Raw genomic sequence first — 13,296 nt, 5'->3', positions numbered from 1 at the left:
GCCCAAGATTTACAGCCCAGGGCATTGGGGCTCAGGTTACAGGCCCTCTGCCTGGGGCTGAAGCCCTTGGGTTTTGGATTTGGGAGCCCCGACCCTGGGGTGGTGGGGCTCGGGCGGCTCAGGCTTGGGTCCCCCCTCCTGGGTCCTGTAGTAATTTTTATTGTCAGAAGGGGATCACAGTGCAATGAAGTTTGAGAATCCCTGATTTAGATCCACCATGCAGACCTCTTCAGCTAATGGAGTAACTGATAGCAGCAGTAGGTTTTCCTAACAACATTAGAGAGGGATGGGATTTTTTTGCCAGTGGGTTTCAGAGAGATTTGCTTACAGCAGAGGAATGTTGGCTTTTAGTTATTTTGGGTTCTATTCCAAGCTCGGTAGGCAAGTCTTCTCTAATGGTTAGCTATTTTGCCTCAGCCTAGTCCAGCCTGTCTCACTAGTGATCCCTATCCTACAGGCTCTCATCCCCTCTGAATTAGGGACAGGAGGTTTCCTCCTCCTTGTTGCTTGGGTGCCAGAGTGGGGGGGGTTGGCAGTAAGCACAGGAGAGACTCTCCCTGCTGTTAGTTCTGGTCTCACTACAGCTGGGAGCAGCAATTGCAGGAGAATCCCTGCCTGGCTTCGGCAGCCCTGGGCTGGAGCACATTCAGTGCAGATTAAATCTTGTGTGAATTTAGCTGCCAATCTTCACAAAGCCTATTCAGTGCATGTGCAAACTGTTATTTTTTCAAATATTACATGTGCACCAACTTTGGATGTTTTTTCATAGGAATAGCTAGTGACCAGACTTAGGGGCTTGTCTTATATGTGCAACTCAAAAAAAAAAAAAAAGGTGGGGGGGAGGGTTTCCAATTTTTCACACTTGCTATCTGCTCAACCTAGGAACAGCCAAAGGCACAATTCCAGACACTAGCAAGTCACCTGTCACCTGAGCCTTTACTCCAAAGCATGGAGGTACAGAGCTTTTCAATGAAACAGCTGAAAGAATTGATTCAACATGGGCAAAACATATTTTTCTTTTATCTCACTTTGAGAAATGGCTGGAGCATTGTGGATGAAACATTTCAATGAAACAGCTGAAAGAATTGTTTCAACATGGGCAAAACATATTTTTCTTTTATCTCACTTTGAGAAATGGCTGGAGCATTGTGGATGAAACATTTCAATGAAACAGCTGAAAGAATTGTTTCAACATGGGCAAAACATATTTTTCTTTAATCTCACTTTGAGAAATGGCTGGAGCATTGTGGATGAAACATACCATCAAGTTCAACCTGAACAATTAAAGTTAAGCAAAGTTAAAGGCAACTGAGAACAGGGTCCTTTCATGGAAAGCGTCAAACAATCTTAATGAAGCCTATAAAAACTGCAGTCATCAGTAATGTCACATGCTTTGTAAGCAGTAAATTGACGGTCTCAATTTGAAAAAAAATTGTCTGTAATCATACGCAGCATACATACATTCTGTTTTAAATATTCTCATTTTAAAAAAATTGATTGTCTCTCCCTTGCCTCAGCTTGCATCTCCCTGACAAAGTTGGTGGGGGGAGGAGAGAAGGAAAAGTGATAAAATAACTGCTAGGTATGTACAGCTTTTCTATATGCAAGAGATTTTGGAGGTGTAAGTTGTTGCTGAATTCGGTTATAATGGCTCTGTCATCAGTCGGAGTAATCTAAACCCAAATCGGGGGGAAAATAGGGTTTGCAAATGTAGATTTGTCTCATAAATGTTTTTGTCCAGAATCTGATTCATAAAAATTCTTTTTCAAGGTTAAATTTCAGAGCATATCAGCTGAAGGTTCAACAAGACAATAGGGTCTTTAAACAAACAAACAAACTACTCTTTCTCCCCCCCCCCCCCAATAATGCCTGAAAAAACAAGCTTGAACATCGCTGAGTTCCGTATCTGATAATGGCTTCACTGCTGAATGAGGCATAACGTATGTTCAGCCAATGGCCTTATCCAGAAAAATGGACAGGCGTAGCTGGTGCTGTACTTCCTAGTTTTCCATTAATCAGAATAAATGCTAGATGGAAGCTTGCTGCCAGCTCACAAGCTGGGTCCAGCAATAATAAAGAAGCTGTGACCTATAGGAGTCTTTGTGGGTCCCGTGAGAGATGCTGAGGAGGGGAGCATACACAAGGAGACTGAGTGGGGCCAGTTGCATGTTTTAAGTATGGATAAAAGAACAAAAAGCAAACGGCTATTTTAAATCTGATATAGTTAACCTTCTGTGTAATTATGGGTATATGACCTCCAGTTCATATGTTTAGTCTGCAGATGAATAAATTTGACAAGTGCTGAGTCTTTTTCCTTGCAATACAAGAAATAGCACATCTGCATACATTACCCTTTTTCTGTACTCTAGTGTTGCTCCTAACTGCAGGGTAAACTATTCCAAATGATTCATCTCCAAAGATGAAAAGAACTAACTAGTCTTCAGCACACTGTATTTGGCACAAGTAAAGCACCTATCTGAACACCATTTTAAAACAAAACTATTGAACTTAGTTGTCAAATGGCCCGACACACACCACTTTGTAAAAATGCAACTGTTGTACAGCAGCTAACATTAATCTCTAATTTGATCACAGTGGGCCCTGTTTACTCTACTTACATTAAAAATGTGCAATGGGAAACAAGGCATTTCCAAACTGGTTTTTTTCTAGGTTCTGCTGTTGAGCCATGTTGTCATTCCACAACGGGACAGCCAGAGATATGGAATAAACACAGCATGAATCAAGGGAAGCCTACAGAACTGGGGGCTTGCAATCACTTGTAGATCAAACCTACCATCTCAAGACAGTCAGCCAGAGGGCCTTCCCTTTTGTGCATGTTCAGTGTCTGTTTCTGCCTTCAGCAATAGCAGCACAACTTATTGCCAGCCTGTTTACTCTGACCATTTGGGAATCATTCAAGTGTTAGAGCTTCTTTAAAGAGCATTGACTCAGTATTATCAACTTCTGAGACTGACTTGAGTTTAGCGATATTCAGTGTTCTTCTTGAAGCCCTAAGGGTTGATCTTCACAATGCCCCCGTGTGTCCAGCCCACCTTCACTCAGGGAAGCTCTGTCAGGTGCTCCCCTATCTCAGCACCCCCAGGTGGGGCACTGAAAACTAATTTAAACATTCTTCCCAAAGAAAACAAAATGAAGGGGCTACCCTCCCCCCACCCTCCTGCAGCGTGATGACCCTCTAGACTTTCTCCCTGGAGGCCCACCTCTTACCTGAGCCACTGACCCCAGGGCTTGCTCCCTGGAGTCCTTCCCCAGTCTGGTGGTTCTCCACAAGCTGGATCCTTATCCCCAGTCTGTCTCCAGGCATCTGTCTGGGATTTGGACCTGTCCAGGCACTCTCACAGTAGCTTGCTCCCCTCCTGCCTGCTACCCTCTTCCTTCTGTGCCAGTAGCAGGAGACACCCTCCCTCCTGCAGCTCTTCTCTCCAGTTGAGCTCTCCCAGGCTTTATGGGGACTCATCCAGCTCTTACACAGAGGGGCTTATAATTGACCTAAGCTCTCTGATGCCCAGCAGATCAGGATTAGCGGGGGGGAGGGGGACAGCTGATCTGTCACAGGTGAAGCTGAGTCGGACTCCTTCTAGAGGGCTAGCCAGCCTGTAACACCCCAGCTCCTGGAGTCAGGGGATTGTGAATCTGTTTTGATTGATCAAAATTAAGTTTCTAGCTCTTATGTTTGAGATGAAGAAGCTTGAAAACCACAAACCTTAAAAGTACAAAAACCAGAAGTCAAATAGAAAGAACCCAAAATGCATGTGGTGGAAAAAATTGTTTGGGTCTTTAAGCCAAATTTATTTTGGGGGTCTGAAGATCGATTTTTTTTTTTCCCCCAGTGCGTGGGGTCGGAAACTTTGTTTATCAATCATTGATCAGTTACGAAGACTTCAGTCCACCTTATGTGGAGGAGGAGAAAGACGTGCTCCATGTGCCCCACGAGCTGCAGATGCTGGCAGGGGTGACAGAAGTAGCTGTGCAAGTGTGTGGGTGGAGGGAGGATGAGGAACATCTTGCATAGCAGTTGTTGCAGTTTCCATTACAAGACTCAGCTTTTTAAAGAGAGCTTTGTGTATGCTGAGGATCCAAACCTTTTCTTTAGGTGCCAACTACAGGCCAGCCTCCTCTTGTAGCAGCAGCATGCACTGGTCAGGCCCTTGTAAGCCCCTGTATTAGCTCAGTCACTATGCCTCCACCCTATCCTTAAAGAGGCAGCTCCCATTTCTCTCATATAAATTTATATAACCATTAACAAAAATATATACAGTAATAAAACTACTGAAAAATTATTACTAAAAAATCCCATTATAAATCTATTTCTAAAATATCTATTTTAGGAACCTCACACTCTCGTTGGCCTTTGTACATCTTCTCACCGCCTCTGCTACCTTTTTTTCCTGCACTTTCCAGGGTTTTGCTTTCCTCAAAGCCGTGAACATGATCATATAGGCCAGTGTTAGTATTGTTTTAAGATTAAATTGGGTAAGAGAAAGCTAAAGCTGAGCTACCTTTGGCTACTGCCAGAGGCTTAGCACACTGCATGCCTGAAAATTCATGTGTGAAGGCACAGCGGTGTTTGCTGGGTTTGACACAGAGTAGACAATTACAGTAAATTGCGGGTTATATCTATGCTACGAGCCACCGCTGCTGCGCTGCAGCTGGACCATTATAGCACCCTAGTGCAGACGCTTCCTACCGTGATGGAAGGGTGTTTTCCATCGATATAGTTAATCCACCTCTCTGAGAGGCGATAGGTCGACAGAAGAATTCTTCTGTAACCTAGCTGTGTCTACACTGAGAGTTAGGTCAACCTAACTCTGGCTCTCAGGGTGCAAAATTTTTCACGACCCTGAGCCACATGGTGAGGTCAATCTAATTTTTAAGTGTAGACCCACCCTTAATCTCAGGTTTTGTTTTCCCCATAGACAGTGCTAAAAGCTATACTTGCTTATCCTCTTTGCCCTGGGAGTCAACTGACCCATGACCTGCTAAAATATATTTTAGTTAAGGAATTCTGGATTCCTATTGTCAAAGCACAGTATCTATCAGGTAGGTAGGTAGGGGTGTGTGTGTGTGTGTGCGTACACGCTAGCCTGTTTCAGAATCACTAAAATCTGTAGTAGTCAAACACTGTCAGTTTTGTCTGTGAACTGAGAGTCCTAGAACTAAGCGCCTTTAAGGATTTTTGGGAAGCTTTAATCAAAAGCACAGAGGCTGCACTACAGACTCCAGTGGGTCAACAGTTAACTTGGAGCAGAGAGAAGGTACTAAACAAATCTGTTTAAACTCTACCTCAGGGGCTGGTATGAACGAAAACATTAACAAGGTCAGATGAGGTAAAAGCGTTTAATAGCAAAAAAAAAATCATAGTGGCTTTCAGTTCTTAAAGATACCTTTTTCAGTCTGAAGTTTTTTACTTCTAACATTTCTTTAATTTACAAACCTGTCACCTGAGACTGATTGATAAGCTACATCTTGAATTTTACACTCCTGTAAGATTCTTTGAGGCTCCAGCAAACAAGCGTGGCACTGTTAGTTTTAAACTACAGTCTTTGTTAGATCACTTTGACATGCTGTGGTTTTTCAAAAGACTAAATGCTAACGCATAATTGGGATAGACACACCTAGGCGTCTCTGTAGACTTCATTATTTTTTGTATTACAGCTTCCCAGGGAGGGGTTTTTGTAAAGCATTTCTAGACTAAAGAGTCCAGTTCTCTCTTCCATAGCACAGCAGGGAGTACTGGGTTGGATACTGCAGGTAACTTAAGTAATTACTAATGAGTGACTATAAAACTGTTGACATTGCCCAGTTTTCAGTTGCCTGGGCAGTGCCTAGTACAGTGGATCATTGATCCCTGATTGGAACTTCTGAATGCCATCTCGGATGAATAATTTAGTAATTTACCACAAAAGAGAAATAAGGATGCAGTGATAATAGTCCTAGTGACATACACTAAAGAGACACCTTTAAAAGTACCATACCAAATGTGCACCCCCTATATGCAGAATAGCAGCTCTTGTTTCAGAACCTGTTTGCTAAACCAACATTTTATAAAGGGCTTTGGGAATATGTGGGTTAAAATTAAACCTTTAGTGCTTTTGCCAGTTTGTTTCTATTAAGCGCTACAGAGAAGCGGAGGTAAACTGGCAGGCTGTCATCCATATTTCCCAGGTATACTTGCCTTCTACTGAAATCAGCCACGTGCCAAAGGATGACACATGCTGCGATAGCCGGCCTGTGCCTTAGCTTGTTTATCTGTATTTGTTGGCCTTTGCCATGTTGAGCAAGAACCTTTTTTATATAGCCTGTAGGAGAAAAATTCTGGTATTTCCAGACCTTGCAGAACCTCTCTCAGATATTTTGAAGTTTAAAGAGCAAATGCCAGTCTATTAAAGTGCGCTCTGAGTAAAGAAGGTTGTAAATGAGATGTATTTTTATACAAACAGCTGCCCTTATTGCATTATTGACTTGTTTTTTTTTTGTTGCTGGCTTTTTTGCTGCCCTTTTGTGCTGCTCCATAGCACTCATTAGTTTTATACTTCTGCAATGCAGTGGAATAATCTGAAAAACACTGTGAAATTGTACCTCTTTCCTCCCTCACTTCCTAAACAGTTGATTAGCATTTGGAAGCTGCAGATTCACTGCATTATTTGTCATTTAAAATGACCGATTAAACAATTATTTCTTAGTAAAGTTGTTGACGATCGTTGGCCTACAATTATTGCCTATTACATGGGTCGGCAACCTATGGCTCAGCCTGCCGCTGCTCTTGGGTTCCTGCTGCTGGCCCCTTGCCAATTGGGGTCCCGCCGCCGGTCTCACTCAGCACCTGCTGCTGGGCTGGGTGAAGGAACCCCAGGCTGGCACCAGGCTGAGACCCCAGCTGGCAGTAGCCAGCGGCCGAAACCCCAGAGCAGTGGCAGGCTGAGCCACTCAGCCCGCCACCGCTCTGGGGCTCCGGCTGCTGGCCCCTTGCCAGCCGGGGTCCCCGCTGCAGCCCCACTCACCTTGCTTCCGGCTGGAGTTCCAGCACAGGCCCCCTGCCAGACAGGGTCCAGGCCTCCGGCCCTGCTCAGCCCTACCAGCCGCCAGCTCCACTCACCTCAGCTGCCGATCTGGGGTTCCAGCCGCTGACCTCCTGCCAGCCAGTTATCAACTGATCGCTCAGAAGCCTGTGTGCAGCTTAAAGTATCCAAATACCTGCCACCAGACATTGGAAAACTCAGCAAGGAAAAGCAAGGGCAAGGATCACACTAAACTAATAAGATCTGCATTTTAATTTAATTTTAAATGAAGCTTCTGAAACATTTTGAAAACCTTGTTTACTTTACATATAACAGTAGTTTGGTTATATGCTATAGATTTATAGAGAGACCTTCTAAAAAACATTAAAATGTATTACTGGCATGTGAAGCCTTAAATTAGAGTGTATATATGAAGACTCGGCACACCACTTTTGAAAGGTTGCTGACCCCTGGCCTATTTACTTGCAGTCAGCTAATGGCACCCATCAACTAATGGGATAACTAAGAAGAAATCCCTGGATGGAGCAGTAGAAAAAAGAGCACTTGATTCAGTTCAAGAAATACCTACCTCTAACAGCATCACATTTTTATTTTGCATATAGATGTGATAAAGATAGTTGACCATATTCTTTCACTGAATGCATCTGTCAGTCCCTCTCTATCTGTATCCAAAGGTCAGTTAACAGTCTTCCTATTGTAGCCAGTTGATATTTGAGGGGTTTGTCATCCTCCAGTTCTTCCTTTTTGTCATTCTTCTTTCTCTGATCTGAAATGCTGCTGCTTTCTGTCACAGGAACCAGCTTCTAGGTACTGAGATTTAAATCTTTAATTGACTTCTCAAATGGTGGCGGGTGCTGTAATGGGGAAAAAATAAAGTACTGGGTGAGGCTACTGTTCATTTGTGTTCTGGCAGTGTGCATTTGCACACTTCCTAGTACCTTCCATGCTAAAGCTTCAGAGAACAAAGTAGTGTAAACACAGTGATAAGGAATATTTCTTTGACACCCACAGATGAGCCATTCACCCTGGTAGCCTTAGATTTGGTTACCAAACTCATTGCTTTGGCTTCTCTAATTACTCACATTTATGGTGGTAAAAATGTCAGTCCTTCAAGCCCAGCTGACACCATAAGACTAGCTGGGTTATAGAGGTTAGCTACACACTTCATATAGTAGTAGAATATTTCCTTCATTCTTTTCAGTTTCTCAATATGGAGAAAGGGAAGGGATTTTCAGTTTTCACGATACTTAACATAATTTTCCGTTACTCAGCCAAGCCCCCTTGTCAGGCCTTTTAACAGGCTTTTCATTGTATAGCCCACACATGCCGGATAATCAAATTGAACTTACTTCAATAAGATTTTTCAGATAACAGATAGAGTTATCCTGTGCTTCTCCAGTCATATATACTGCAGCTTCAAAGAGGAAGAGACAAAGACAAGTTAGATTTTGGTTTGTTATAAACTTAGTGGGAAGTACTTTATTTCCAGATCTGGTGCCTTGTGATTTCAGTTAGCAAAGGTATCAGATCGCAGAGTATTAGAGAGTGCTACCTTTTTTCCACACTGATCTGTGATGATTTTCAAAAAGCTCAGAAGGCCGGAAAGTGGAACTCACCTGGGCAGAATACAGAGAACCTGGCGATTTTAAAAAGTTCTCCTCCTCACTCTGCTCACGAGCATTGTGTGTATTAGTGCTTGCTGGAATTTCTTCGGGTAGTTTTTACTACAAGTGTGATGGTTCTCAGGGCACCTAGGACTGAGAGTCACCTTATTACTCCGTGCCTCTTATGAGAGGGAGTCTTTTGGGGGTAGCTGGTGGTCAGCACTCTCCTCTGGGCTCTACCAGCCCTTACTTCACCTTCCAGGTTAACAACAGGTGCAGTCCAAGCCCTGAGTCCTTTTTGAATTGTTCCCTGTGATATCCAGCCCCTGACACATGCTACTCATAGAAATTCCAGATACTTAGCATGCAAAGTACCCCAGTTTACCAGTTTAACGTTAAACCTCCACTTCTGTAAACCACACAGCACTTGCAAGCACTTATAATAAAGCAAAAGCAGGCTCATTTAAGAAAGGGCAAAGATTTAATTGGAAATGGGAGAAAGTGATGAAAGCAGATGGTTACAGTACAAAACAAATTTATAAAATGTGAGCCTGGGTCTACACTTACTAATAGTTAAATTTCCTATATAATAAAGTAGGCTTTTCACCCAAAGTTCAGTCCATTGCAGACCTAGCTGGTTTCCTCAGTGAATGGATACGGTGTCTTTCCCTACACGCTATTATACTGAAAGAATCTTTTGTCTTTATTCATAGCCAGGGTGATCTCCTCCTGCTATAATGTTCCTTTTCACCTCCAAGTGGTTTCTGTCTTGGCACTTGTCTCTGGTAGTTTTCCATTGAATGTTCTGGGATGCGGCAAGGGTAAACAAGAGAACCTTGCATTACCTCACCAGCTGGTGGGGTGGGGGGAGAAACTCTCTTGCTTGAGTGGGTCATCATTGAAACACATTACCTCCCGGTGACTAATTTCTACTTCAAGTGCATAAGCATACTTTCAATATAAATACATTATTCCTTAAATATTACCCATATGTATCTCTTGCAATGATTATAAATCTTGATAAGTTTCTGTAGATAACTTGAATGTTATTCTTGATGAATAAATATCCGTCAGATGTCTGGTGTAGTGAGTTTGTCAGGTCTGAGGTAAGAGCTGTTTGCAAAGAACGGGGACCTTTTGCCAAGGAACTTCTGTGTCACATGTGCCAAATCTTCATCGAAATTTGATGAGGTAGTCCCAGTATTTTTCAATGTTGTGAGCAGAAAAGTGAACCAAGAGCACTTGCTACAGATAACTTTATAGCAGCCTCTCAGATTGGCCCAGAAAAAAAGTGACTGTGTGAAAACAAATGAAAATCTTTACCAAACCATCAAAGGATATTTAACTTCTGGTATTTTCTAGAAACTGAAATATGTGGTTTCTTCAGTTGCATGATCTTACTTTTTGTCTGCCAAGAGTTTAAGTGTTAAGTGTTTAGGGTCAGAATAAGAATGTAATTGTGAGATGAATGCAGTGATGCCTAAGATTGCCCAGGTATTAACACTTCAGAGCAGTGGTTTTCAACCTTTTTTCATTTGTGGACCCTTAAAATTTTATGGCGGTGCGGACCCCTTTGGAAATCTTAGACATAGTCTGTGGACCCCCCAGGGGTCTGCGGACCACAGGTTGAAAACCAGTGCTTTAGAGTCTCATTTTCAGTTTTTTGGAAGTTAGCCAGTCTTTTACTCCTCTGGCTGGAGTTCAGTGGTTAAGCCTGGAAGTAATTTTTTTCAGAAAGTATGTGCAAAACCAGTTCTATTATTGCCAAATACTGAAGAGGACTTCTGCTTCTGTAACGTTCTGTGACCTTGAACATCTGTAATGCCTCAATGAGTGGAGGTAAAAACTTGAAGTTATGAGGGGAGAGAGGGTCCCTAGGTCATGTGGTCTGGGAACATGAACATGCTGTTTAAAACAAGTGATTACCAGTCACTTATAATTTCCTAGTGGTTAACTATTTGAATGCCTTCATTTCTCCATAAGTGAAATAGATTTACTATACAAACCCACTGTGAGGTAAGCTGAAGCTTGTCTGTTTGCTTTTATTAAGGTCTTTGTGAAGTACTAGGCAGGGGTTCCTTTGACCACAGTATTGTCATTCGTTATGAGTCAGAAACACAAATTTACAACTGCTGAGAATCCATTGTTGTCAACGGAGCAAGGCTTCTTTACAGCAACAGAGGATCTACCCCCAAATATGTACTTTTAGTATATGTAAAACTAGGTTAGCTATGTAACAATACATATGTTCATATGTACATGTACTTTTAGTATATGTAATACATTGCTTAGCACATTTTACAGATTCTTTCATGGATCTATCCTTGTGAAGTTATTAATTGTATTTCCTAACCACATTCTGCCTTTGTCATCCTTTCTCCACAGAATGTGTATGTAAACATAAACCGCATCATGTCGGTAGCAAATCGTTTGGTTGAGTCTGGCCATTATGCTTCACAGCAGATTAAACAGATCGCTAGTCAGTTGGAGCAAGAGTGGAAGGCATTTGCTGCAGCCTTGGATGAACGAAGCACCTTACTGGATATGTCCTCCATCTTCCACCAGAAAACTGAACAGGTCAGTAAATGGGGGACAGCCAACGAAAGCTAACAAGCTAAAAGTATAAACCAAATTACCTGATTTGGCCATGAAACCAGGTTAAAAAACAAATCCAGAAAGCAAGTTAGCTCCATTCTGGATGGGGCTTAAAAGGAAGCAAAGGCTACAGGCAGAAGACTTGATCTCTGCTCAGCTCTACAGTAGTATGAAACTTCATCATCACTTTTAAGCAGAGCCATGTTCTCCCTGACTCAGGACTACCTGGGCTTTAAGTCACTGCGCCTGTTGCTCTATACACGAGGCTCCTTAGAAAACTAATACAGTATAGAAATCAGAAAGCAAAAGGCTGTAGGAATTTCATGATTTGAACATAGAGGCTTAACCTGGGGCAAGCTTTTGAGATGATAAAGAAAGTAAAAAATTAGTATAAATATAAAGGTCTTTTTACCCAAACAATCATTTTATAAATCCATGGTACGCCCATATCTCGAATACTGTGTACAGATGTGGTCTCCTCACCTCAAAAAAGATATTCTAGCACTAGAAAAGGTTCAGAAAAGAGCAACTAAAATGATTAGGGGTTTAGAGAGGGTCCCATATGAAGAAAGATTAAAGAGGCTAGGACTCTTCAGTTTGGAAAAGAGAAGACTAAGGGGGGACATGATAGAGGTATATAAAATCATGAGTGATGTTGAGAAAGTGGATAAGGAAAAGTTATTTACTTATTCCCATAATACAAGAACTAGGGGTCACCAAATGAAATTAATAGGCAGCAGGTTTAAAACAAATAAAAGGAAGTTCTTCTTCACGCAGCGCACAGTCAACTTGTGGAACTCCTTACCTGAGGAGGTTGTGAAGGCTAGGACTATAACAATGTTTAAAAGGGGACTGGATAAATTCATGGTGGCTAAGTCCATAAATGGCTATTAGCCAGGATGGGTAAGAATGGTGTCCCTAGCCTCTGTTTGTCAGAGGATGGAGATGGATGGCAGGAGAGAGATCACTTGATCATTGCCTGTTAGGTTCACTCCCTCAGGGGCACCTGGCATTGGCCACTGTCGGTAGACAGATACTGGGCTAGATGGACCTTTGGTCTGACCCGGTACGGCCTTTCTTATGTTCTTATGTTATGTTCTTATGGCCAGTAATTCCTGGCTTTTTGCCTCACACAATGAGAGATGATAGTGTTTGTGAATATCAGTCCCAGAATGGTTCAATATTTAAGGAGCATTTCAGGAAACACCTATTGAGTAGTAAACCTAACTCGCTGGAAAATTAGGGGAAGTAAAGTATTTAAGTGTCTTTCTTTAATCTGTGTTTGGAGTTGGGTAGGGGATGTTTACTCAGTGTCCCATAAGAGTACACTTAACTTCCATTGGCATTACATTTCCCTGTTCCTGGCTCTAGGCCCCCATACAGCTTAAAATACCAGTCATAAGCCATGTGAATTAATCTGACCCAGGAAGAAGTAGGCCTAAATATTCCACATTGCCAGGTTAATAGCCTTGATAACTAGAGCATGTTTTTCCCTTCAGGGAATTAGTTGCAGCCTAGTTGGCAGATACATGCTGTTGAGTCTCCCGTCAATATTCCGATTCCTTGGTGGTGTGTGGTGTTAGCTGCTGGTGGTGTTTTTATTGATAGGGAGCACTAGGCTTGTTGAGCGAGGTAAGAAGTAGTGTGTTAAGTATAGTCCCTGTAGCTATTCCGCAGTTTTCTCCTGCCACATGCCAAACTGAGTTCCAGAAAAATTGCCGTTTGCTCATAACTGATTTAAGTAGCCTTTTGGGAATAAGATCATTTGGCCACAGAAATTTAAGAAGCAGTCTAGTTACTAATTGTCTTAAGGTGGATTTTTGTATGTTTACTAAGAGGAGGTGCTAGATTCTTAAAACCAAATTGTTTGAGAATGTGAATCCTTTAATTGACAGGCAACCGTACAGTGCTTTCAGCATGCTAATGATGATGCTTTGGTCTAGGGAAGCAAATAGCTGATCTTAGTCCATTTATGGTAAATAGGTGTCCTTATTACAAGTACGGTTGTTGCTAAGAGAGATCTTTTTTGGCAGTCTCAACAGTGAGGCCACAGAAGG

At 42.3% G+C, this 13,296-nt stretch overlaps 1 protein-coding gene across 2 annotated transcripts in view; it reads left to right on the top strand.

Moving 5' to 3' along the window:
• The window catches only part of TRIO (trio Rho guanine nucleotide exchange factor), a 452,008-nt gene that overhangs the window by 167,432 nt on the left and 271,280 nt on the right, over positions 1 to 13,296 (top strand). For both annotated transcript variants that reach the window (XM_045004406.1, XM_045004407.1), the window contains exon 7: positions 11,030 to 11,221. In XM_045004406.1, coding sequence (XP_044860341.1) covers positions 11,030 to 11,221 — 192 coding nt within the window. The remainder of the gene's footprint in view (positions 1 to 11,029; positions 11,222 to 13,296) is intronic.

This window comes from Mauremys mutica, chromosome 2 (assembly GCF_020497125.1).
Source record: "Mauremys mutica isolate MM-2020 ecotype Southern chromosome 2, ASM2049712v1, whole genome shotgun sequence".
NCBI lineage: Eukaryota > Metazoa > Chordata > Testudines > Geoemydidae > Mauremys > Mauremys mutica.
This window is presented reverse-complemented; position numbering and strand designations above follow the sequence as displayed.